A 27,645-nucleotide genomic window follows, 5' to 3' on the forward strand; every position below is an offset into this window, starting at 1 on the left:
GTTAAGCTAACTTTCAGGGGATAAACTAGATGGCTATATTTTCTTGCCATCTATAGTGGTGATGACAGTAGTCCGACTGACAGCTTTACCAGGACGAGGACTTGCCAATGTCAAGCTCTTTCCAAAAGCCTAATCTCTGATGAAGCGAGCTAAATTACATGTTGTTTACTTAGCTAGCTAGCTAGCTAGCTAGCTAGCTAGCTAGCTACACACCAAATGGATCTGGTTACCCTCACGCATCTGAAAATATATGATCAATGGATGTTTACTGATTGCTGTATAACTCTGATGATAGAGCTAAATATGGGATAATCAGAAATGTGTAGTTCTGACTATGCTCTTCAGGAGGTGATGAAATTAAAAACAAATAGTTATAACATTAATTAAAACAATCCCTTGAAAACGGCACATACAGTAGTTGTCAATGGTTGTAGTGGAGCTGGGGGTCTAAATGCCCCCCAGAAGCCAAATTGAATGCTATTGTGATGTTTTATTGATAACTACCTATAGGAATTCAGATTTTAAAAAAATTACAATAATACATGCTCTGTATTTATAAGTCGGAGGTTTGAATGCATGATGTTTTTTTTTTTATATTTGAGCAAAGTTTAAAGTCGATTAATCCTCAACGGCCTGCAAATATACCCCCTAGTTGTGCTAAAGAGACATAAATGCTGTCCCTGTAATGCTTTGAGCACTGACCTACTTCCAGACCTGATCTAGCCAGTTGAGGGCTGGGGGAGTTAGGGATGCAAGGAGTGTGAGCCGTTAGGGAGGGAGACAGGGTGACAGAGAAATAGAGAGACAGGGAGACAGGGTGACAGGGAGTCAGGGAGACAGGGAGTCAGGGAGACAGAGAGACAGGGAGACAGGGTGACAGGGTGACAGGGAGTCAGGGAGACAGAGAGACAGGGAGACAGGGTGACAGGGAGTCAGGGAGACAGAGAGACAGGGAGACAGGGTGACAGGGAGTCAGGGAGACAGGGAGTCAGGGAGACAGAGAGACAGGGAGACAGAGAGACAGGGAGACAGAGAGACAGGGAGACAGGGTGACAGAGAGACAGGGAGACAGGGAGACAGGGTGACAGGGTGACAGGGAGACAGGGAGACAGAGAGACAGGGAGACAGAGAGACAGGGAGACAGGGTGACAGGGTGACAGGGAGTCAGGGAGACAGAGAGACAGGGAGACAGGGTGACAGGGAGTCAGGGAGACAGAGAGACAGGGAGACAGGGTGACAGGGAGTCAGGGAGACAGAGAGACAGGGAGACAGAGAGACAGGGAGACAGGGAGACAGGGTGACAGGGAGTCAGGGAGACAGGGAGACAGGGAGACAGGGTGACAGGGAGTCAGGGAGACAGGGAGTCAGGGTGACAGGGAGACAGGGAGACAGAGAGACAGGGTGACAGAGAGACAGGGAGACAGGGTGACAGGGAGTCAGGGAGACAGAGAGACAGGGAGACAGAGAGACAGGGAGACAGGGAGACAGGGTGACAGAGAGACAGGGAGACAGAGAGACAGGGAGACAGGGTGACAGGGAGTCAGGGAGACAGAGAGACAGGGAGACAGAGAGACAGAGAGACAGGGAGACAGGGAGACAGAGAGACAGGGAGACAGAGAGACAGGGAGACAGGGAGACAGAGAGACAGGGAGACAGGGAGACAGGGAGACAGGGAGACAGGGAGACAGGGAGACAGGGAGTCAGGGAGACAGAGAGACAGGGAGTCAGGGAGACAGAGACAGGGAGACAGAGAAATGGAGAGACAGGGAGTCAGGGAGACAGGGAGACAGGGTGACAGTGAGTCAGGGAGACAGAGAGACAGGGAGTCAGGGAGACAGAGATACAGGGAGACAGAGAGACAGGGAGACAGAGAAATGGAGAGACAGGGAGACAGGGAGTCAGGGTGACAGGGAGTCAGGGAGACAGGGAGACAGGGAGACAGGGAGTCAGGGAGACAGAGATACAGGGAGACAGAGAAATGGAGAGACAGGGAGACAGGGAGTCAGGGTGACAGAGAGACAGGGAGTCAGGGAGACAGGGAGTCAGGGTGACAGAGAAATAGAGAGACAGGGAGACAGAGAAATAGAGAGACAGGGAGACAGAGCGAGAGGGAGTCGGGGATGTGTGAGCTGTGTGAGGGAGCGAGATAGGGAGACACGGAGTCTGGGGTGTATGAGATGTGTTTCTATGGCTAGGGAGTGCTGCTCACCTTTCACCTGTGCGATGACGGTGCCTGCAGCACTGAGGATGTCCACAGAGTTGAGGGTCTGGTGTTTGTTGATGACAGCCTTCAACACACGCAGCAGTTCCCCCAGGCGCTCATGGACCACCTGGTGAAGACAGTCCTGGTGATCTGGAGGACAAACAGACACAGACTGTTAGAGACCCATCTCTTCTCAGTAACACTTTAGTACAGGTGTTTATCCGAGGGCTGCACGATTAATCGAATTCAGGTCGAAATTGCGATGTTGACATGTGCAATATCCATATAGCAAGAGGCTGCGATTTTCTCCTTCCTTTGACACTGTTATTACAACAAAAACTAGACTACAGTACTTCCTCCAATGAGATGCGCTAGACTCCGTTCATTCACTCTCTACATGCACAGAGGATGCTGACCAATCACAAGCGGGCTCTCTCACTCTCTGCATGGCATGCATATGCTGGCCAATCACAATCGTCCCCACTTAGAGTGCTCAGTTTGATGCTGGTGAGGAGAGAAAGCGCTTCACAGTGAGTGTCGGAAACATGAGTGCTGCCAGTGCTAACGAGAGCGTCGATTTGGTTCCAAAGAAGGATCTTCAGTGGTGTGGCAGTATTTCAGCGCATCTTCAGTGGTGTGGCAGTATTTCAGTGCATCTTCAGTGGTGTGGCAGTATTTCAGCGCATCTTCAGGTGGTGTGGCAGTATTTCAGTGCATCTTCAGGTGGTGTGGCAGTATGTCAGCGCATCTTCAGTGGTGTGGCAGTATTTCAGCGCACCTTCAGTGGTGTGGCAGTATTTCAGCGCACCTTCAGTGGTGTGGCAGTATTTCAGCGCACCTTCAGTGGTGTGGCAGTATTTCAGCGCACCTTCAGTGGTGTGGCAGTATTTCGGGTACATGCGAACCACAACGCAACCAAATTCAAGTGTTGTGCAAAAAGTGTCTCAGAGTTGTGGCAACAACAAGAGGCAACACGACACATTTATTCAGTCATTAGAAGAAGAACCATCATCTACTTTACAATGATTGCATGGTGAAAAAATATCCTCAGCGACAACCAGACATCTATGTTAAGCAGGCATTGATTGCCAATGTGTTTTCAAGTGTTTCATATTCTTTAAATTTTTTAATAATGGATTTAAAAATGGTGCTCCGTGGGATGTTCAAAGTTTCTGATATTTTTTTATAACGCAACCCTGATCTGTACTTCTCCACAGCTTTTATCCCTGACCTGTTTGGAGATCTCCTTGGTCGACATGGTGCCGCTTGCTTGGTGGTACCACTTGCTTAGTGGTGTTGCAGACTCTGGGGCCTTTCAGAACAGGTGTATATATATACTGAGATCATGTGACACTTAAATAAAGTCCACCTGTGTGCAATCTAACTAATTATGTGACTTCTGAAGGTAATTGATTGCACCAGATCTTATTTAGGGGCTTCATAACAAAGGGGGTGAATACATATGCACGCACCACATTTCCGTTATTTATTTTTTTCATTTCACTTCACCAATTTGGACTATTTTGTGTATGTCCATTACATGAAATCTAAAAAAAAAATCCATTTAAATTACAGGTTGTAATGCAACAAAATAGGAAAAACGCCAAGGGGGATGAATACTTTTGCAAGGCACTGTACCTAGCTAGCTAACTAACTAGTTGACTGCTGTGGCTAGCCAAAAAGGACTTGTTTTGAAAGTTGGATCATCTTATCATTTGAGGCTTTAAAAAAAAAAGTGTTCTTACACTATGATTTTCAACATTTAAAGCAGTTGTGAAACATCCATGGCAGGCATTGTTGTCACCTTAGCTTGCTATATAACTTCTGAGAGATAAAATGCAAATTTGCTAACCAAATATGGAAATAGAAACACAATAAAACAACAATAATGAGTCAATGTGCTGGGGTACCAGGTAGTTGAGGTAACTGAAGTAATATTTGCAGGATAGATTGTGTGTGTGTGTGTGTGTGTGTGTGTGTGTGGCGTCAATATGCATGTGTGTGTGTGTGTGTGTTGTGCGTGTGGGCATATGTAGTGCATGTGTATGTGTATGTAAATGTGTGTGTTGGAGTGTCAGTGTAGTATGTGTGAGTGTATGGGTAGAGTCCAGTGAGTGGGCATAGAGTCGGTGCAAGAGAGTCAGTGCAACAACAACAAAAAAAAGGGGGTCAATGCAAATAGCCAGGGTAGCCATTTGATTAACTGTTGAGCAGTCTTATGGCTTGGGGGTAGAAGCTGTTCAGGAGCCTTTTGGTCCCAGACTTGGTGCTCCGGAACCGCTTGCCGCACGGTAGCAGAGAGAACAGTTTATGACTTGGGAGGCTGGAGTCTTTGACAAATGTTTGGGTCCTCTTCTGACACCGCCTGGTATAGACGTCCTGGATTGCAGGGAGCTCGGCCCCAGTGATGTACTGTGCCGTACGCACTACCCTCTGTAGCGCCTTGCGGTCGGGTGCCAAGCAGTTGCCATACCAGGCGGTGATGCAGCCTGTCAAGATGCTCTCAATGGTGCAGCTGTAGAACATTTTGAGGATCTGAAGGCCCATGCCAAATCTTTTTAGCCTCCTGAGGGGTAAAAGGCATTGTTGTGCCCTCTTCACGACTGTGTCGGTGTGTGTGGACGATGATAGATCCTTAGTGATGTGGATATCGAGGAACTTGAAGCTCTCGACCCGCTCCACTACAGCTCCGTCGATGTGAATGGGGGCGTGCTCGGCCCTTCAATTTCTGTAGTCCACAATCAGCTCCTTTGTCTTGATGACATTGAGGGAGAGGTTGTTGTCATGGCACCACACTGCCAGGTCTCTGACCTCCTCCCTATAGGCTGTCTCATCGTCGTCGGTGATCAGGCCTACCTCCGTCGTGTCGTCAAACTTAATGTGTGGTGTTGGAGTCGTGCTAGGCCACGCAGTCATGGGTGAACAGGGAGTACAGGAGGGAATTAAGCACGCACCCCTGAGGGGCCCCCGTGTTGAGGATCAGCGTGGCAGATGTGTTGTTGCCTACCCTTACCACCTGGGGGCGACCCGTCAGGAAGTCCGGGATCCAGTTGCAGAAGGAGGTGTTCAGTCCCTGGGTCCTTAGCTTAGTGATGAGCTTGGAGGGCACCATGGTGTTTAACGCTTTGCTGAAGTCAACTAACAGCATTCTTACGTAGGTGTTCCTTTTGTCCATGTGGGAAAGGGCAGTGTGGAGTATAAAAATGTTGGAAAATATTTGTTTAATTTAGTTTTGTATTCAGTTAGCACAGCATGTATTAATTCATATGATCTCATTTCAGAAGTGATGTTCTCTACCCTGACACTTGATTTAACAATGTCTGATGGAATTACCAAGTTTTCACCCAAGTGTTTGAAAACCACAATTCCTAATCACAATTGCAATATCTGGCCAAACAAATTATCGCAATTCGTGCAGCCGTAGTTTGTCCATATACAGTACCAGTCAAAAGTTTGGACACACCTACTCATTCCAGGGTTTTTCTTTATTTTTTTACTATTTTCTACATTGTAGAATAATAGTTGAAGACATCAAAACAATGAAATAACACATATGGAATCATGTAGTAACCAAAAAAAGTGTTAAACAAATCAAAAAATATATTTTATATTTGCGATTCTTCAAATAGCCACCCTTTGCCTTGATGACAGCGTTGCATCACTCTTGGCATTTGAGGGAGTTGTAGAAGCATCTGGACCCATTTCTGTGCTCCCATTCGGCTGCTTTCTGATGAGCTCACCCTCTAACTATGTGATGTGTCCATTAGCAAGCTGGTTGAACTCTAAAGTAGTCTTGTTCTTATCATCTACTATAGAACCAGGCTGCACTGTAATTACTGAAGCATTAGTAATGGGCTTCTATATTAGTGTACATGACCGTCTGACAGCCCAGTAGTACCCACCCCACCGATGACTGATGACCGTCTGACAGCCCAGTAGTACCCACCCCACCGATGACTGATGACCGTCTGACAGCTTAGTAGTACCCACCCCACCGATGACTGATGACCGTCTGACAGCTTAGTAGTACCCACCCCACCGATGACTGATGACCGTCTGACAGCTTAGTAGTACCCACCCCACTGATGACTGATGACCGTCTGACAGCTTAGTAGTACCCACCCCACCGATGACCGTCTGACAGCCCAGTAGTACCCACCGATGACTGATGACCGTCTGACAGCTTAGTAGTACCCACCGATGACTGATGACCGTCTGACAGCTTAGTAGTACCCACCCCACCGATGACTGATGACCGTCTGAAAGCTTAGTAGTACCCACCCCACCGATGACCGTCTGACAGCCCAGTAGTACCCACCGATGACTGATGACCGTCTGACAGCTTAGTAGTACCCACCGATGACTGATGACCGTCTGACAGCTTAGTAGTACCCACCCCACCGATGACTGATGACCGTCTGAAAGCTTAGTAGTACCCACCCCACCGATGACTGATGACCGTCTGAAAGCTTAGTAGTACCCACCCCACCGATGACTGATGACCGTCTGAAAGCTTAGTAGTACCCACCCCACTGATGACTGATGACCGTCTGAAAGCTTAGTAGTACCCACCCCACCGATGACTGATGACCGTCTGACAGCTTAGTAGTACCCACCCCACCGATGACTGATGACCGTCTGACAGCTTAGTAGTACCCACCCCACCGATGACTGATGACCGCCTGAAAGCTTAGTAGTACCCACCCCACTGATGACTGATAACCATCTGACAGCCCAGTAGTACCCACCCCACCGATGACTGATGACCGTCTGACAGCTTAGTAGTACCCACCCCACCGATGACTGATGACCGTCTGACAGCTTAGTAGTACCCACCCCACCGATGACTGATGACCGCCTGAAAGCTTAGTAGTACCCACCCCACTGATGACTGATAACCATCTGACAGCCCAGTAGTACCCACCCCACCGATGACTGATGACCGTCTGACAGCTTAGTAGTACCCACCCCACCGATGACTGATGACCGTCTGACAGCTTAGTAGTACCCACCCCACCGATGACTGATGCCCATCTGAAAGCTTAGTAGTACCCACCCCACTGCTAGCCTCTGCCGAGTCCCCAACAACTGAATGTTCCGGTTATCAGGGGAAATTGAAAGAGAGCCTGTGTTAGATGTTGTTAGATGTTGTTACAGTAACATGCTAATATTATGAAGCAGTCACTTGTTTGGTATTCCGCTTTTGGGTGTTAACAAGGCGACACCCCATCTTAAACCCTCCTCCACATTTACTGGATTGGTTGAACAGAAGAGACAGCTTTTTTTTCTTCTTGTCAAGATCAGTATGTAGGGGATGTAGTTTCAGTCGTTTATTTTATGCCTGCTACGTCAGGTTAGTTACTGCATATGGGCCTGAGGCGTGGGGAAGGTAAGGTGGGGGGATTTTCCTAAACAGGTATAATTTATCTCTATCTAGGTGATCTTGGTTCTGTGTGTGCAGGTCGAATAAATACCATTTGGTTTGCACTGCAAGACTTTTCTGTAATTTCAACAGTGAAACACTGTAGAATGAACAGTAAAATACCGTAAATGTGTTTTACACCATTAAAGTGTCATTCAACAGTTGAAATTATATCAAAGTGTTCTCCTCACCACTGTTTCGCTAAAAGGCTGAGGGATGGGGCTGGAGAAATAGAACCACTCTCAAATTCATAGACGTATGGATGCAAGCACTTGCCATCCATGATATCAACATTATAGTTTCATAATGTTTTGAGGCGATACAGTGTTTGTTAAATGTACTTTGTTTACAAACACTGGAGTAAAACAAGCGTATATTTTGGGTTCTGATGGGGTACGACAGTTGAACTAAGCTCATGAGGCATTTATAAGTTATATTCTTCCATTCACATCATCAGGGCTGTAGTGGAGCGAGTCGAAAGCTTCAAGTTCCTTGGTGTTCACATCATTAAAAAGGACCTATCATGGTCCAAACACACCAAGAGGGTCGTGAAGAGGGCACGACAACGCCTATTCCCCCTCAGGAGGCTGAAAAGATTTGACATGGGACCTCACGTCCTCAAAAAGTTCTACAGCTGCACCATCGATAGCATTCTGACTGGTTGCATCACCGCCTGGTATGGCAACTGCTCAGCATCTGACCGCAAGGCACTACAGAGGGTAGCGCGTACGGGACCTCTATACCAGGCGGTGTCAGAGGAAAGCCATAAAAATGGTCAAAGACTCCAGCCACACTAGTCATAGACTGTTCTCTCTGCTACCGCACAGCAAACGGTACCGGAGCGCCAAGTCTGGGACCAAAAGGCTCCTGAAGAGCTTCCACCCCCAAGCCATAAGACGGCTAGTTAGTTAAATAGTTAACCAATAGTTAACCACCCGGACTATCTGCATTGACCCTCTTATTTGGACTCTAACCAAACACTCAAATATACTACAATGACAGTCACACACACACACACACACACACACACACACACACACACACACATTCCTTCACACTCTTCACATACGTTGCTGCTACACTGTTTATTATCTATGCATAGTCACCTTACCCCTACCTACATGTGTGAATATTACCTGAATTACCTCAAGGAACTCGTACCTCTGCACATTGACCCAGTACCGGTACTCCTTGTATATAGCCTCATTATTGTTTTTAATGTGTCACTATGTTGCCTTTAATTTATTTAGCAAATGTTTCTTACTTACTTTTTTAAAAACTCTGCATTGTTGGTTAAGGGGTCGTAAGTAAGCGTTTCACGGTAAGGTCTACACCTGTTGTATTCGGCGCATGTGACAAATACAATTTGATTTGATTTAATATACAGTTCCAGTCAAAAGTTTGGACACACCTACTCATTCCAGGGTTTTTCCTTTATTTTATTACTATTTTCTACATTGTAGAATAATAGTGAAGACATCAAAACTATGAAATAACACATATGGAATCATGTAGTAACCAAAAAAGTGTTCATCAAATCAAAATATATTTAATATTTGAAATTCTTCAAAGTAGCCACCCTTTGCCTTGATGGCAGCTTTGCACACTCTTGACATTCTCTCAACCAGCTTCATGAGGTAGTCACCTGGAATGCATTTTAATTAAAAGGTGTGCCTTCTTAAAAGTTAATTTGTGGGATTTATTTCCTTCTTAATGCGTTTTAGACAATCAGTTGTGTTGTGACAAGATAGGAGTGGTATACAGAAGATATCCCTATTTGGTAAAAGACCAAGTCCATCTTGTGGCAAGAACAGCTCAAATAAACAAAGAGAAACGACAGTCCATCATTACGTCAATCCGGAACATTTCAAGAATTTTGAAAGTTTCTTCAAGTGCAGTCGCAAAAACCATCAAGTGCTGTGATGAACCTGCCTCTCATGAGGACCGCCACAGGATAGGAAGACCCAGAGTTACCTCTGCTGCAGAGGATAAGTTACAGACACATCTCAACATCAAACACAGAGGGGACTGCTTGAAGCAGGCCTTCATGGTCGAATTGCTGCAAAGAAACCACTACTAAAGGACACCAATAATAAGAAGAGACTTGCTTGGGCCAAGAAACACGAACAATGGACATTAGACTGGTGAAAATCTGTCCTTTTGTCTGATGAGTCCAAATGTGAGATTTTTGGTTCCAACCGCCGTGTCTTTGTGAGACGCAGAGTAGGTGAACGGATGATCTCCGCATGTGAATTTCCCACCATGAAGCATGGAGGAGGAGGTGTGATGGTGTGGGGATGCTTTGCTGATGACACTGTCAGTGATTTATTTAGAATTCAAGGCACACTTAACCAGCATGGCTACCACAGCATTCTGCAGCGATACGCCATCCCATCTGGTTTGCGCTTAGTGGGACTATCATTTGTTTTTCAACAAGACAATGACCAATAAACACCTCTCCAGGCTGTGTAAGGGCTATTTTACCAAGAAGGAGAGTGATGGAGTGCTGCATCAGATGACCTGGCCTCCACAATCCCCCGACCTCAACCCAATTAAGATGGTTTGGGATGAGTTGGACCCCAGAGTGAAGGAAAAGCAGCCAACAAGTGCTCAGCATACAGTGAGGGAAAAAAGTATTTGATCCCCTGCTGATTTTGTACATTTGCCCACTGACATCAGTCTATAATTTTAATGGTAGGTTATTTGAAAAGTGAGAGACAGAATAACAACAAAAAAATCCAGAAAAACGCATGTCAAAAATGTTATAAATTGACAGGGACAAGATTGTAGACCTACACAAGGCTGGAATGGGCTACAAGACCATTGCCAAGCAGCTTGGTGAGAAGGTGACAACAGTTGGTGCGATTATTCGCAAATGGAAGAAACACAAAATAACTGTAAATCTCCCTCGGCCTTGGGCTCCATGCAAGATCTCACCTCGTGGAGTTGCAATGATCATGAGAACGGTGAGGAATCAGCCCAGAACTACACGGGAGGATCTTGTCAATGATCAAGGCAGCTGGGACTGTAGTCACCAAGAAAACAATTGGTAACACACTACGCCGTGAAGGACTGAAATCCTGCAGCGCCCGCAAGGTCCCCCTGCTCAAGAAAGCACATATACATGCCCATCTGAAGTTTGCCAATGAACATCTGAATGATTAAGAGGAGAACTGGGTGAAAGTGTTGTGGTCAGATGAGACCAAAATCGAGCTCTTTGGCATCAACTCAACTCGCCGTGTTTGGAGGAGGAGGAATGCTGCCTATGACCCCAAGAACACCATCCCCACCGTCAAACATGGAGGTGGAAACATTATGCTTTGGGGGTGTTTTTCTGCTAAGGGGACAGGACAACTTCACCGCATCAAAGGGACGATGGACGGGGCCATGTACCGTCAAATCTTGGGTGAGAACCTTCTTCCCTCAGCCATGGCAATGACCCAAAACACACGGCCAAGGCAACAAAGGAGTGGCTCAAGAAGAAGCACATTAACGTCCTGGAGTGGCCTAGCCAGTCTCCAGACCTTAATCCCATAGAAAATCTGTGGAGGAAGCTGAAGGTTCGAGTTGCCAAACGTCAGCCTCAAAACCTTAATGACTTGGAGAAGATCTGCAAAGAGGAGTGGGACAAAATCCCTCCTGAGATGTGTGCAAACCAAGTGGCCAACTACAAGAAACATCTGACCTCTGTGATTGCCAACAAGGGTTTTGCCACCAAGTACTAAGTCATGTTTTGCAGAGGGGTCAAATACTTATTACCCTCATTAAAATGCAAATCAATTTATAACATTTTTGACATGCGTTTTTCTGGATTTTGTTGTTGTTATTGTGTCTCTCTCATTTCTTTGTCAGTGGGCAAACGTACAAAATCAGCAGGGGATCAAATACTTTTTTCCCCTCACTGTATGTGGGAACTCCTTCAAGACTGTTGGAAAAGCATTCCTCATGAAGCTGGTTGAGAGAATGCCAATGTGTTATTTCATAGTGTTGATGTCTTCACTATTATTCTACAATGTAGAAAATAGTAAAAATAAAGAAAAACCCTTGAATGAGTAGGTGTGTCCAAACTTTTGACTGGTACTGTGTATCATTAATTTATACGTTTTTTAAAAATGGATGTTGCTACTGCAGATTGCCCCTTTAATGTTGTAGATTGCACTGCATTATGGGTAAAATGCAGAAAAATACTGTTATTAACTGTAATTGGAAGCCTCTTGTAAAAAATTACTTTCGCATACTGTATTTCTGTACAGTAATGGCTATTGTCTACTGTAGATTCAAAATGATCCGTTTCAGCTGCCAACCTCTTGCTGTCAGGTGAGACACATTTTAGTAAATATCTTCTTGAAGCGGAGGTGAAGAGGAGTAATATTTACCTTGCCTTGTTCATTAGAATTCCTGCATGTGTTTTTAGCTGGGCCATATCTGTGTGACCAGCCGGGTTCAGCCCATTGTGTGGGTATTGTCTTTCATAGTGTAACGTCTTTAAATAGGGGTCTTCAAATCTAACCTGTGTAGCTCAGTTGGTAGAGCATGGCGTTTGCAACGGCAGGGTTGTGGGTTTGTTTCCCACGGGGGGACCAGTATGAGAAAAAAAAATGTATGCACTCACTAACTGTAAAATCGCTCTGGATAAGAGCGTCTGCTAAATGACTAAAATGTAAATGTAAATGTAACCCATGAGGAACCTCAGTGGGTCGTCATGGATCCTCACACATCAGATTGGGAAAGAGAACCCAGCCAGCTCACAATGATCTGGTGGGTCATGGTTCAAAGCCAGTCGCCCCAAAACCTCCAGTTCTTCACGGGCTAGGTAGGGGTTAGATTAAAAAAGACCCCTATTTAAAGGCATTACACTATGAAAGACAATACCCACACAAATGGGCTGAACCCGGCTGGCCACACAGATATGGCCCATTCACACAGACACAGTGTAACAGAATCCTCAGCCCCGTGGTCTGGAGGTTAAAAAAACCCTGAACGAGACAGAGGATCTTCCTTCTCTAGGAGCCTCATAATATCTCATAATGCCTCATGTTGCTTGACCATTACATCCAGGCCATCCTAGATGGAGCTAATTAGCAGGACATTACATTGTGTCCACAGGCCCGGCATGACACATGGATAATATACAGAGGCTGGCGGGTTTAACCCTGCACCTCACTGTTAAGAGCGGAGCACAATGGGACAGATCCCTGTTCCCACCAGGGACCTCCAGCTATACACACCGCTCCCCAGTATAGAGGGTATAGACCCCTATCTGTTGCAGCCACCGACCGGGGGGGGAACTTAGATCACAATGGATGAGAGGGAGGAGGTTCACCAGGAAAACAACCCACACTCAGAGTACTGAAACTGGCGGAGCTGCTTTGTTTCACTCACTGTGCAAACATTTATAGCATAACAACTATGAGATTTATTTTTTATTTTTAAACATACAAAAAAAACAGCTATAGTATGCTAGCTGCATGGAAAGGATCCTTTTTTTTTTCATTATGCAGGAAAAGCATTCCTTTTGTCTCAGAGGCCATTTGCAAACAGTGGGGCCTGTCTCCTTGTGGGCCTGCCTGCCACGTGAAGCATTTATGGAACAATAAAATCACAACGCCAGCTCACAGCAGGAAGGAGGGGTGGTGGTGGTGGAGAGGAACAGGAGGAGGAGGAGTGGTGGTGGGGTAAGGAGGGAGTTTTGGTTGGGGTTCCCTCCCCTGGGGTTTGTCCCAAACATGCCCCTTTAAACCCATATCCAAGCTCTCCCCCATGGTTGGGGAGAACAGAGAGACATTCCAGAGAATGCTCTGTTAGGAAAATAAGCTATAGGGATCAGTCTCCCATTCCCAATGAAGAGGCCAGGGATCGGGAGAGAGAGAAGAGGCCTTTACTGCACCCCATCGCCACATATATATTTTCTTTTTTTTTCTTTCTTTTTTTAGGGTAGATCAGCTTAATATTGCAGATAGATTGTATCTTCTATCAATGTAATTGTCTGCATCACTTCCAATCCCCCATGTTTTTATATATATATACTCCCCTTTATTACTTTTCAACCCCGCCATCCTTTCCCTACTTGGGGTAAATTAGTGAACAACAATGCCCAGGCCTCTACTTCCAGCCTATACTTACTATCTACACCTTATGGACACAGTCATTAGCATCATGGAAACCAGCCAGCCTCCGACTCCATAGGCAGCTATCTAATGAGTTTCGACATTAAAAGAGGCCTTTCTTTCATCAACATCAGTAGTGTTGCTCAAAAGGCCTGAATGATCCTATGTATGGATCAACCATGTGTCGGGGGTCCATATCACAGATTCCTATAACGGTGATGCGACTCAAATAGTAACTTCACACAGACCAGGGACACCCTTGTCTCTTGAAAGCATTAAAAAGATATAATTTTATATCAAACGTCGCACACTTTTATCCAATGGCATTTCTGTCGGGGACTACTCTGTCTCTATGAATAGTCTATGACGTGACAAAGGAGATATTTTCAGTAAACATTCATTTGATAAGGATTGTTACAGTGCAGTATGTGTTTGATTAGGATTGTGACAATGCAGCATTTGGGTTGGGGGGAAATGGAGCATGGATATCATCTTGTCATGATCCTCTTTTATAGCAAATAACTTCCAATGGCCTCTGAATCCCATCCGATATGACTTGGCAACATTCCTTTCCTTGTGTCCCTAGCTATGTTCAGTCATGCATTTGAAAATCATGGGAGGAATGTATTATTTATGCTTAAAAACATTAGAGAGGACAGAGGGGGCTTAATGGCACAAAGCAAGTGTGATATCACTAAACATGTCACAACGGAGTTCAGAGGGGGCCCGGTCAAACACAAGGGGTTCACAGGCTAACATAACGCTGGGATAGCTAGCGCTGGCTGGGTTAAATATGGCGCTTGCTCTGGGCAACCTGTTAGCCGTCACTAAAGTCAAATCAGTCAACCAACCTCTCAGTGTGTTCCATTGAGTCAACCTACAGCTGGACATTATTGTGACTTCCCCCTCAAATAACCAGCTAGGGCTTTGGTAGGAGGGCTTTGGTAGGAGGGCTTTGGTAGCAGGGCTTTGGTAGGAGGGCTTTGGTAGGAAGGCTTTGGTAGGAGGGCTTTGGTAGGAGGGCTTTGGTAGGAGGGCTTTGGTAGCAGGGCTTTGGTAGCAGGGCTTTGGTAGGAGGGCTTTGGTAGGAGGGCTTTGGTAGGAAGGCTTTGGTAGGAAGGCTTTGGTAGGAGGGCTTTGGTAGGAGGGCTTTGGTAGGAGGGCTTTGGTAGGAGGGCTTTGGTAGGAGGGCTTTGGTAGCAGGGCTTTGGTAGGAGGGCTTTGGTAGGAGGGCTTTGGTAGGAGGGCTTTGGTAGGAGGGCTTTGGTGGGAGGGCTTTGGTAGGAGGGCTTTGGTAGCAGGGCTTTGGTAGCAGGGCTTTGGTAGGAGGGCTTTAGTAGGAGGGCTTTGGTAGGAGGGCTTTGGTAGGAGGGCTTTGGTAGGAGGGCTTTAGTAGGAGGGCTTTGGTAGCAGGGCTTTGGTAGCAGGGCTTTGGTAGGAGGGCTTTAGTAGGAGGACTTTGGTAGGAGGGCTTTGGTAGCAGGGCTTTGGTAGCAAGGCTTTGGGAGGAGGGATTTGGTAGCAAGGCTTTGGTAGGAGGGCTTTGGTAGCAAGGCTTTGGGAGGAGGGCTTTGGTAGGAGGGCTTTGGTAGGAGGGCTTTGGTAGGAGGGCTTTGGTAGGAGGGCTTTGGTAGCAAGGCTTTGGGAGGAGGGATTTGGTAGCAAGGCTTTGGGAGGAGGGCTTTGGGAGGAGGGCTTTGGTAGGAGGGCTTTGGTAGGAGGGCTTTGGTAGGAGGGCTTTGGTGGGAGGGCTTTGGTAGCAAGGCTTTGGGAGGAGGGATTTGGTAGCAAGGCTTTGGGAGGAGGGCTTTGGGAGGAGGGCTTTGGTAGGAGGGCTTTGGTAGGAGGGCTTTGGTGGGAGGGCTTTGGTAGCAAGGCTTTGGTAGGAGGGCTTTGGTAGCAAGGCTTTGGGAGGAGGGCTTTGGGAGGAGGGCTTTGGTAGGAGGGCTTTGGTAGGAGGGCTTTGGTAGGAGGGCTTTGGTAGGAGGGCTTTGGTAGGAGGGCTTTGGTGGGAGGGCTTTGGTGGGAGGGCTTTGGTAGCAAGGCTTTGGGAGGAGGGATTTGGTAGCAAGGCTTTGGGAGGAGGGCTTTGGTAGGAGGGCTTTGGTAGGAGGGCTTTGGTAGGAGGGCTTTGGTGGGAGGGCTTTGGTAGCAAGGCTTTGGTAGGAGGGCTTTGGTAGCAAGGCTTTGGGAGGAGGGCTTTGGTAGGAGGGCTTTGGTAGGAGGGCTTTGGTAGGAGGGCTTTGGTAGGAGGGCTTTGGTAGGAGGGCTTTGGTAGGAGGGCTTTGGTAGCAGGGCTTTGGTAGCAGGGCTTTGGTAGGAGGGCTTTGGTAGCAGGGCTTTGGTAGTAAGGCTTTGGGAGGAGGGATTTGGTAGCAAGGCTTTGGTAGGAGGGCTTTGGTAGCAAGGCTTTGGGAGGAGGGCTTTGGGAGGAGGGCTTTGGTAGGAGGGCTTTGGTAGGAGGGCTTTGGTAGGAGGGCTTTGGTGGGAGGGCTTTGGTGGGAGGGCTTTGGTAGGAGGGCTTTGGTAGGAGGGCTTTGGTAGGAGGGCTTTGGTAGGAGGGCTTTGGTAGGAGGGCTTTGGTAGCAGGGCTTTGGTAGGAGGGCTTTAGTAGGAGGGCTTTGGTAGGAGGGCTTTGGTAGCAGGGCTTTGGTAGCAAGGCTTTGGGAGGAGGGATTTGGTAGCAAGGCTTTGGTAGGAGGGCTTTGGTAGCAAGGCTTTGGGAGGAGGGCTTTGGTAGCAGGGCTTTGGTAGGAGGGCTTTGGTAGGAGGGCTTTGGTAGGAGGGCTTTGGTAGGAAGGCTTTGGTAGGAGGGCTTTGGTAGGAGGGCTTTGGTAGGAGGGCTTTGGTAGGAGGGCTTTGGTAGGAGGGCTTTGGTAGCAGGGCTTTGGTAGCAGGGCTTTGGTAGGAGGGCTGTCAGAGAAAGAAGTGTGTTCCCATTTTCAGTTATAGTCTACTGGCAGTTGGCCTTTAGAGTTTAAAGATGACTGATCAACGCATTACTTATCAGCCTTTCTCCATTTGGTAATCCCTATAAATTCAAGTGATTATTTACCATCTGCTAATATTAGACATGCACAGAACAAGTGGAGATGGACACTTTATGGGTGACTTAAAAAGGCTTGCTGTGTGGAACGTTCCACGGTAGTAAACAGGTAGGCTACTCCTAATAAATCAAATCTACCATTATGTCCCAACTTTAAAGGGCAGAAAATAACAGTCTAACTGATATAGAAATTAAAATATATACAGGTTAAAAGTAATTACTAAAATGTTCCACCCTTAAATATAGTTGTGAAATGTTCTTGTTTTAAGTATGATTAGTACTTTCTTAGTAGTGACTAATTGTTACACCCTGAAACTGTGTGAAATGTGGTAATGTGTGAGTGTAGGACCAGTAAAGACTATGACATTGTGCTACTATTTAGCAATGTGAGTAAGAGTTAGGCCAGACAACAAAGGACAAGGAGAACTGTCTACAGACAACTGAGAAACCAAGATAAAGAGGCCTCCCAATTTAGGGAGGAGAGAGACTATGATAAGAAAATGTGTGTGTATGTATGTATGTGTGTATGTGTGTGTGTGTGTGTGTGTGTGTGTGTGTGTGTGTGTGTGTGTGAACTGATGGTCAGGAGAGCAGTTTTAAAGTGGAAAAATACAGCACGCCTACAGAGGGGTGGGATTTTCATATGACGTGTGCGTATAAAAATATTGTACGACCATTTTGTGGCAGAATTCTCAATGAATAAAGACCCCCGACTATGCAGACCGGGACTCTGTCTGTTTCTTGATCCAAAATCCTTACAACCTTTTGGGAAAAGCACAGAGACACTGAAATAGTTTGTTAGATAATTATCATAACACCAACCTTTAATACATACTGCAGCTCTCTCTAAGGGACCAATGGGTGGACCAGTCCAGTGGCCATTGTAGCGTGAGGCAGACCCTCCTGGGTTCAACTAGTATTTGTTTCCTTTCAAATACTTTATCTGCACTTCACTTAGCTTGCCTGGCGCAAATCAAACCAATGGAATAGTCCCAAAATCTGCTAAACCTGCCCATCTGACACTCCAGGCTCAATCAAACACTCATCAAAGTATTTGAAAGAAAACAAATACTCTTTGAACCCATGTCTGGCATGAGGCGAGGCTCTTCCCACCTTCCACCCTTCCTCTGACACTTCCTGTGGCAGCGGTCACTACGGTCCACCCCTGCACCCGAGTCGGACTACCACCGTTTGGGCCACTACACCACTCCACTCCGGATTATCAGATTACACAGTGCTGTTAAAATGGTAGGTAGCATAAACGTAACCACGTGTAACATATAGATCTGCATTAGTATACACATCAAACGTCCCAATGCAAAGTTACGACTCACTTTTCTATTGATCAGAATTCCGAAGAATGCCGAAGCCATGTTGGAAAATGTTTTCCTGGGATGTGATGTAATATGTAGGATCTGGCAAGCCAGCCTATTCCCTATAATGTAAAACTCCAACAGAAATAACTTCCCTTGTACAACTTCAAATTAAACCAAATCGTTTGCACTCATGACTGCTGGTTTCAATTAAAATTTCAGCCAACTTACAAGCCAATACCTTATGAATTGATTGTTGCAAATCAATTTTCAAGGTTGCTAGCCAACTAGGCTGCTAACGTTATCCCTACTCGCTCTGAATGAATCAGCCAGTTGCTATCAACACCTAGTTTACAGCTACATTAAAGTAAACCAATGTTTAGGAAATACATAACGTCATCTAACCAGTTATCAAAGAATGTTAGCTACATGCAGTTATCTTAGCCAGCAAGCTAGCCAGCCAGCTAACTATAGCTATTTAGCTAACTATCTATTAGCCTAACCAGCCTAGCCAACTAGCTATTAGCCTAGCCAACCACCACGGTTATGGTCGGCAAGCTAGAGCCCAACTACTGGAGACCAGCTAGAACACAACTAAAACATAACTGCAGATCAAAATCAAAGAGAGAGCAGAGACTTACAGATTGATGGCTAGGGCCCATCTGATGGTAAAACTTTCAAAAGACTGCAGGCTGAGTTAGCTACCAAAGCGAGGGGGGGGGGGGGGGGGGGGGGCGAGCACTTCACCGGGCCGAAATACAAAACTGATAGATTCCAGATGTCAGTGAGCTAGCGCGCTAGCACTAAGCCAAAGTGGAAAAAGTTACAAATCTCCCATAGCCTACTTCACAGAGAACATGCTGAGCTAGCATATGAACTCGGTAGCACAGAGGAGATCCTCCATATGATGTTGAGAAAGAGTGCATTGTGGGTAGTTTAGAAGATATCCAGAAACAAGTTAATAAATATGTAGTTATAGGTAACCAAATCATGACTACAACTAAGTTACTACGTCTTTGACCACACTGTATTGTTACTTTGGTTAGTAACCCTTTAAAGGACATAATATTTGCCTTACAATACTTCCCTCTGCTTCCCCTGTCCTGCCAGGGCCTCCCCTCTGCTTCCCCTGTCCTCCCAGGGCCTCCCCTCTGCTTCCCCTGTCCTGCAAGGGCCTCCCCTCTGCTTCCCCTGTCCTGCCAGGGCCTCCTCTCTGCTTCCCCTGTCCTCCCAGGGCCTTCCCTCTGCTTCCCCTGTCCTCCCAGGGCCTTCCCTCTGCTTCCCCTGTCCTGCCAGGGCCTTCCCTCTGCTTCCCCTGTCCTCCCAGGGCCTCCTCTCTGCTTCCCCTGTCCTGCAAGGGCCTCCCCTCTGCTTCCCCTGTCCTGCCAGGGCCTCCCCACTGCTTCCCCTGTCCCCCCAGGGCCTTCCCTCTGCTTCCCCTGTCCTCCCAGGGCCTTCCCTCTGCTTCCCCTGTCCCCCCAGGGCCTCCCCTCTGCTTCCCCTGTCCTCCCAGGGCCTCCCCTCTGCTTCCCCTTTATAACGCTCTTTCCCATGACTGGAAACTCTCCCCCATCCCTTCCATCTGGGTCTGGGCTCCACAGTCACACAAGTTAGACAATTGTATTTATTATGGGTCCCCATTATTAAAAGGCAGTTATACATTTTAAAAAACATTACAATACATTCACAACACACTAAGTGTGTGCCCTCAGGCCCCTACTCTACTACCACATATCTACAACACAAAATCCATGTGTACGTGTGTTTATAGTGCGTATGATATCGTGTGTTTGTATGCATGTGTCTGTTTGTGTTGCTTTACAGTCCCCGCTGTTCCATAAGGTGTATTTTTATCCGTTTTTTAATCTATTTTTACTGCTTGCATGAGTTACTTGATGTGGAATAGAGTTCCATGTAGTCATGGCTCTATGTAGTACTGTGCGCCTCCCATAGTCTGTTCTGGACTTGGGGACTGTGAAGAGACCTCTGGTGGCATGTCTTGTGGGGTATGCAATGGGTGTCTGAGCTGTGTGTTAGTAGTTTAAACAGACAGCTTGGTGCATTCAACATGTCAATACCTCTCACAATTACAAGCAGTGATGAAGTCAATCTCTCCTCCACTTTGAACCAGGAGAGATTGACATGCATATTATTAATGTTAGCTCTCTGTGTACATCTAAGGGCCAGCCGTGCTGCCCTGTACTGAGTCAATTGCAATTTTCCTGAGTCCCTCTTTGTGGCACCTGACCACACAACTGAACTATAGTCCAGGTGTGACAAAAGTAGGGCCTGTAGGACCTGCCTAGTTGATAGTGCTGTTAAGAAGGCAGAGCTGCGCTTTATAATGTTTTGTTTAAACATGTTTTGACAATGACAGTTTACAATCCAGGGTTACTCCAAGCAGTTTAGTCTCCTCAACTTGCTCAATTACCACATTATTCATTACAATATTTAGTTGAGGTTTAGGGTTTAGTGAATGATTTGTCCCAAATACAAAGCTTTTAGTTTTTTAAATATTTAGGACTAACTTATTCCTTGCCACCCCATTCTGAAACTAACTGCAGCTCTTTGTTAAGTGTTGCAGTCATTTCAGTCGCTGTGGTAGCTGACGTGTATAGTGTTGAGTCATCCGCATACATAGACACACTGGCTTTACTCAAAGCCAGTGGCATGTCGTTAGTAAAGATTGAAAAAAAGTAATGGGCCTAAACAGCTGCCCTGGGGAATTCCTGATTCTACCTGGATTTTGTTTGAGAGGCTTCCATTAAAGAACACCCTCTGTGTTCTGTCAGACAGGTAACTCTTTATCCACAATATAGCAGGAGGTGTAAAGCCATAACACATACGTTTTCCAGCAGCAGACTACGATCGATAATGTCAAAAGCCGCAATGAAGTCTAACAAAACAGCCCCAACAATATTTGTATTATCAATTTCTCTCAGCCAATCATGCAAGTGCTGTGCTTGTTGAATGTCCTTCCTTATAAGCGTGCTTAAAGTCTGCTGTCAATTTGTTTACTGTAAAATAGCATTGTATCTGGTCAAACACCATTTTTCCCCAAAGTTTACAAAGGGTTGGTAACAGGCTGATTGGTCGGCTATTTGAGCCAGTAAAGGGGCTTTACTATCCCTAGGTAGGGCAAGCACTTTCTAGTAGGCTTAACTTGAAGATATGGCAAATAGGAGTGGCAATATCGTCCGCTATTATCCTCAGTAATTTTCTATCCAAGTTGTCAGACCCCGGTGGCTTGTCATTGTTGATAGACAACAATAATATGTTCACCACTTCCACACTTGGTGATCGTCATACCAACCAAGTCATAGGCTACGTAAAGCTAACATCATGTTGCGTTCACTTACACAGCTCCTTTCCACTTCATGAAGAAACAGGTGAATTAACTACAATGCCATTTGCATTCCCTAAGAAAACTCATTACATAAAAAGGTAAGACTTGGTTTGCAGCATTGCTATCTCCTGACAATGTTGGGAAATAACATAAAAATACATTTTGAAATCCAAACTACTGTGATTGACATTGGCTCCAGATTAAAGCTATCTAAACACAATATTCCTCCGCAACTCCAAGGGTGAATGAATTCTCATGAAAATATTCCCCAAATCTCCCTCTATCCCTCTCCCTGGTCCTTTATATATCAATGAGCTGCTTAGCTGGGAGTCAAAAATGAGCTTTTCCTCTTTTTTCCATTTCTGCACTGAGCTGCCTGTCTGTCACACTGAGCTGCCTGTCTGTCACACTGAGCTGCCTGTCTGTCACACTGAGCTGCCTGTCTGTCACACTGAGCCGCCTGTCTGTCTGTCACACTGAGCCGCCTGTCTGTCTGTCACACTGAGCCGCCTGTCTGTCTGTCACACTGAGCCGCCTGTCTGTCTGTCACACCGAGCTGCCTGTCTGTCACACTGAGCTGCCTGTCTGTCACACTGAGCCGCCTGTCTGTCACACCGAGCTGCCTGTCTGTCTGTCACACTGAGCTGCCTGTCTGTCACACTGAGCTGCCTGTCTGTCACACTGAGCTGCCTGCCTGTCTGTCACACTGAGCTGCCTGTCTGTCTGTCACACTGAGCTGCCTGTCTGTCACACTGAGCTGCCTGTCTGTCACACTGAGCTGCCTGTCTGTCACACTGAGCTGCCTGCCTGTCTGTCTGTCACACTGAGCTGTCTGTCTGTCACACTGAGCTGCCTGCCTGTCTGTCACACTGAGCTGCCTGTCTGTCACACTGAGGGAAGACAGGCAACCTTTTTCTCTTGATCCCCCCCCCCCCCCCCTCTACTCCTGTTTGTGAGCCACTCTGAAGGCTGACATCCAACTATGCTTTATTTAAGAGAGACTGAAAATCCCCCACGGTGCAACCTTGCTGATAGCCAAGATAGGCTGGTATTAGCCAGACAGCTGAGACTGAGACTAGCGGCCTGCTCAGCGCTGCTGCCCTGTTTAGCATGGCCTAGGTAGCTCCATCGGCCCAGAGAGCTGGAGGCTTTACAGGCCTGAGAATGGGCTAACTGAACAGGCTCTTCAGCACACCTTTCAGTAGGGAGAACGGAGGCAAACGTTAACCTAGCATCTAGGATAAGAGCACTTCGTTTAGCTTCGTTAGCATCCTAATCCGAAATGAATGGCGTTTTGGATGGGAGGCTTGGAACGGGACGGTTGACTTTTTCCCCTGACCCAACATAGTTCTCAGGGAAGATATAGTGCACTACTTTTGACCAGGGCCCATAGGACTCGGGCCAAATGTAGTGCACTAAAATAGGGAAAAGGGTGCCATTTGCGACACAGCCAATGTTCCCTGGAGAGAGATGTACACATACTTGTGCAGGGCCTGTGGACAAACTAATTTCTCCTCCAAAACATGAAAGCCACATTATAATTATAATCTTATTATGCAGAGATGTAATTAACTGCTTCAAAGGAATCTTTGATTACGGAGATAAAGCATAACCCCTCCAGCCACCCGTAGTGGTATTCCTCTTGAAAAACAAGTGTGTTTGCATTGTGAGTTCAAAGCGGCCGTATTCGTTGTCCAACTCAATATCGTCATTGTAGGGTGAATGATTGGAGTAGACATGATCAACTGTAACGTGTCCATGGATTTTCTGTTTGGGCTTCTTTCTCTCTCTCTCTCGCTCTCTCTCTCTGGGCTGGGCTGGGTAGAGGAGGAAGATGTTGATTATAACACGTCAGCCTCACCAGAAGGACTAAAGGAACATCTTCATGCCAAAGGGCCGCCTGTGAAACTCAAAGAGGCTGAATACCCAGTCTCCATTCACAGTCCATTATGAATGATGTAGATTAGGCCTCCTTGTGCTAAATATATTCTTTCGCAACAATGGCTCCTGGGAGAACACTTGATATTTGCTCCAGGGAGGTATTGTTCCACTCCAGAAGAAGAGGTTCAGACGGGAGATGGGTTTATTGTTAAAAGTTGGGGCCTAAGCTTTGGCAGTTCACTCGCTCTATCCCCACTCGTGTAGCCACTCTATCCACACCAAACCAAGTCCTCATTTGGGTCCCCCGGGACGGAGAGAGGGAGGGATCTTGGTCGGACGCTGTACGGTTTGTCCCAGCCACCCTCCGCACTCAGTCTGTTCACATTTTTGTTTACGTCGACTTCAAACAAGGATCCCCCCCCCTTCTTTCACGTAACAGCAACACGGAGCGGTTTAGTGTGACAGTTCCCAGTTCTCCCACCAGTCTCTCCAGTCTTCACGTTTACCAGACGATAACCAGTTATGAGTTCTGCACAGCGTGGCTCCTCTCTCACCACATGCAGGCCTGAAGTTTTAGGCTACTAGATGCTAAACAAGGCTAATTACTCTGTGCATCATAACCAGACTTGAGCACCAAGTGAAGAGACAAGGTACTGTATGCAGTAACATACTAACATCACTTACTTACCATTGTCACCTGCTCCCCCACCTCCGGCGCTCGATGCCGCCGGTCTACTAATCACCTGTTCTGGCAACCCACATTGTACACACCTGGCAACCATCATTGTGCACATCTGGCAACCATCATTGTGCACACCTGCTCCCCATCGTTAAGCACACCTGGACTTCATCCCCACCCTGATTACTCTCCCTTCATATAGCCCTCAGTAGCCTCAGTCTTCAGTCAGTATTGGTTTTGGTTATGTTCAGTACGCGCCTCCTGTTTTGTGTTTTCTTCATGTTTATTATTATTATTAAACTCACCTTCTGCACCTGCTTCCTGACTCCCTGAGTAATTTAAATGGATTTTCATTTGGATTTCATGTAATGGACATACACAAAATAGTCAAAATTCGTGAAGTGAAATTAAAAAACATAACTTGTTTCAAAGAATGTGAAATAATTAATAACGGAAAAGTGGTGAGTGCATATGTATTCACCCCCTTTGCTATCAAGCCCCTAAACAAGATATGGTGCAACCAATTACCTTCAGAAGTCACATAATTAGTTAAATAAAGTCCACCTGTGTGAAATCTAAGTGTCACATGACCTCAGTATATACACTACCGGTCAAATGTTTTAGAACACCTACTTATTCAAGGGTTTTTCTTTATTTGTACTATTTTCTACATTGTAGAATAATAGTGAAGACATCAAAACTATGAAATAATACATATGGAATCATGTAGTAACCAAAAAAGTGTTAAACAAATGAAAATATATTTTATATTTGAGATTCTTCAAATAGCCACTGGTGGTGGCAGCATCATGCTGTGGGGATATTTTTCAGTGGCAGGGACTGGGAGACTAGTCAGGATCGAGGGAAAGATGAACGGAGCAAAGTACTGAGAGATCATTGAGGAAATCCTGCTCCAGTTAGCTCAGGACCTCAGACTGGGGCAAAGGTTCACCTTCCAACAGGACAACGACCCTAAGCACACAGCCAAGACATCGCAGGAGTGGCTTCGGGGCAAGTCTCTGAATGTCCTTGAGTGGCCCAGCCAGAGCCCAGACTTGAACCCGATCAAACATCTCTGGAGAGACCTGAAAATAGCTGTGCAGCAACGCTCCCCATCCAACCTGATAGAGCTTGAGAGGATCTGCAGAGAAGAATGGGAGATACTCCCCAAATACAGATGTGCCAAGCTTGTAGCGTCATACCCTTGAAGACTTAAGGCTGTAATCGCTGCCAAAGGTGCTTCAACAAAGTACTGAGTAAAGGGTCTGAATACTTATGTAAATGTAATATTTAAGTTTTTTATTTTTAATACATTTGCAAAAATTTCAAAAATCTGTTTTTGCTTTGTCATTATGGGGTATTGTGTGTAGATCGATGAGGGGAAAAAACAGTTTAAGAAGTTTTTAGAATAAGGCTAACGTAAACAAAATGTGGAAAAAGTCAAGGGGTCTGAATTCTTTCCGAATGCACTGTAAGCCATCCATGTTTTCCCTACGTGGAGGGATAAATACTCTGGCCATAATGTCACCTCGGCCCACACTTCTATTTTTCTAATATTTTAAAATGAAATATGCAGTTGGACGGATTAAAAATACACTTACACCGTAAAACTTTGTACAGCCAGCTTTCTAACTCTTGCCCCAAACTTTTTGATTTTATAGTACTCCCAGAAGGCATGTATTATTGAGTCATCGGCCCACACTTCAATCCCCTACTGAGAAGTTCATCTGCAGAACCACCTCTTGCGCAGCCATTATACGTGATAATAAGGCCAAGGTCCTGGTTTATACAAAAGCTGAAAAAACAACAACAATTAAGCTAATGTAAGAAATCCTTTCAATCAGTTTATTAGCCATGAAATTGAGTGTAGAGTAGGTTATGCTTCAAAAGAAATCTGTAAAATCACTCAACAATACAACATTTACAGGCTGGAAAAGAATGGGACCATTTCTCATGTTCTGGTCGTCTGTGGTTCAAACGTGGAGTGCCTGCAACTAGATCTTCAAAAGGGGGCAACGCAACCCATTCTAGACTAAGCCGGGTTCATTTACAGTGGCTTTAAATGCGGATCCACTCTCAGCAGCGATAAAATGAGTTTTTTAAATGAGGAATCAGCTGGAGACGCTTAACAGTGGTTCTACATTTTACATTACATTTTTGTCATTTAGCAGACGCTCTTATCCAGAGCGACTTACAGTTAAGTGAGTGCATTCATTATTTTTTTTATATACAGTGGGGAAAAAAAGTATTTAGTCAGCCACCAATTGTGCAAGTTCTCCCACTTAAAAAGATGAGAGAGGCCTGTAATTTTCATCATAGGTACACGTCAACTATGACAGACAAAATGAGGAAAAAATATCCAGAAAATCACATTGTAGGATTTTTAATGAATTTATTGGCACATGATGGTGGAAAATAAGTATTTGGCCAATAACAAAAGTTTCTCAATACTTTGTTATATACCCTTTGTTGGCAATGACACGTTTTCTGTAAGTCTTCACAAGGTTTTCACACACTGTTGCTGGTATTTTGGCCCATTCCTCCATGCAGATCTCCTCTAGAGCAGTGATGTTTTGGGGCTGTCGCTGGGCAACACAGACTTTCAACTCCCTCCAAAGATTTTCTATGGGGTTGAGATCTGGAGACTGGCTAGGCCACTCCAGGACCTTGAAATGATTCTTACGAAGCCACTCCTTCGTTGCCCGGGCGGTGTGTTTGGGATCATTGTCATGCTGAAAGACCCAGCCACGTTTCATCTTCAATGCCCTTGCTGATGGAAGGAGGGTTTCACTCAAAATCTCACGATACATGGCCCCATTCATTCTTTCCTTTACACGGATCAGTCGTCCTGGTCCCTTTGCAGAAAAACAGCCCCAAAGCATGATGTTTCCAACCCTATGCTTCACAGTAGGTATGGTGTTCTTTGGATGCAACTTAGCATTCTTTGTCCTCCAAACATGACGAGTTGAGTTTTTACCAAAAAGTTATATTTTGGTTTCATCTGACCATATGACATTCTCCCAATCCTCTTCTGGATCATCCAAATGCACTTCAGACGGGCCTGGACATGTACTGGCTTAAGCAGGGGGACACGTCTCTCACTGCAGGATTTGAGTCCCTGGCGGCGTAGTGTGTTACTGATGGTTGGCTTTGTTACTTTGGTCCCAGCTCTCTGCAGGTCATTCACTAGGTCCCCCCGTGTGGTTCTGGGATTTTTGCTCACCGTTCTTGTGATCATTTTGACCCAACGGGGTGAGATCTTGCGTGGAGCCCCAGATCGAGGGAGATTATCAGTGGTCTTGTATGTCTTCCATTTCCTAATAATTGCTCCCACAGTTGATTTCTTCAAACCAAGCTGCTTACCTATTGCAGATTCAGTCTTCCCAGCCTGGTGCAGGTCTACAATTTTGTTTTTGGTGTCCTTTGACAGCTCTTTGGTCTTGGCCATTGTGAAGTTTGGAGTGTGACTGTTTGAGGTTGTGGACAGGTGTCTTTTATACTGATAACAAGTTCAAACAGGTGACATTAATACAGGTAATGAGTGGAGGACAGAGGAGCCTCTTAAAGAAGAAGTTACAGGTCTGTGAGAGCCAGAAATCTTGCTTGTTTGTGGGTGACCAAATACTTATTTTCCACCATAATTTGCAA

General features: G+C 46.0%; 1 protein-coding gene across 4 annotated transcripts in view; it reads right to left on the reverse strand.

The window, feature by feature from the left end:
* The window catches only part of LOC311121238 (rho GTPase-activating protein 29-like), a 79,676-nt gene that overhangs the window by 36,440 nt on the left and 15,591 nt on the right, over positions 1-27,645 (reverse strand). For all 4 annotated transcript variants that reach the window (XM_084195751.1, XM_084195753.1, XM_084195750.1 and 1 more), the window contains one exon: positions 2,210-2,353. In XM_084195751.1, the coding sequence (XP_084051877.1) occupies positions 2,210-2,353 (144 nt within the window). The remainder of the gene's footprint in view (positions 1-2,209; positions 2,354-27,645) is intronic.

The sequence above is a fragment of the Coregonus lavaretus genome (assembly GCF_964263955.1).
Source record: "Coregonus lavaretus genome assembly, contig: HAP1_SCAFFOLD_337, whole genome shotgun sequence".
In the NCBI taxonomy this organism is placed as follows: Eukaryota; Metazoa; Chordata; class Actinopteri; order Salmoniformes; family Salmonidae; genus Coregonus; species Coregonus lavaretus.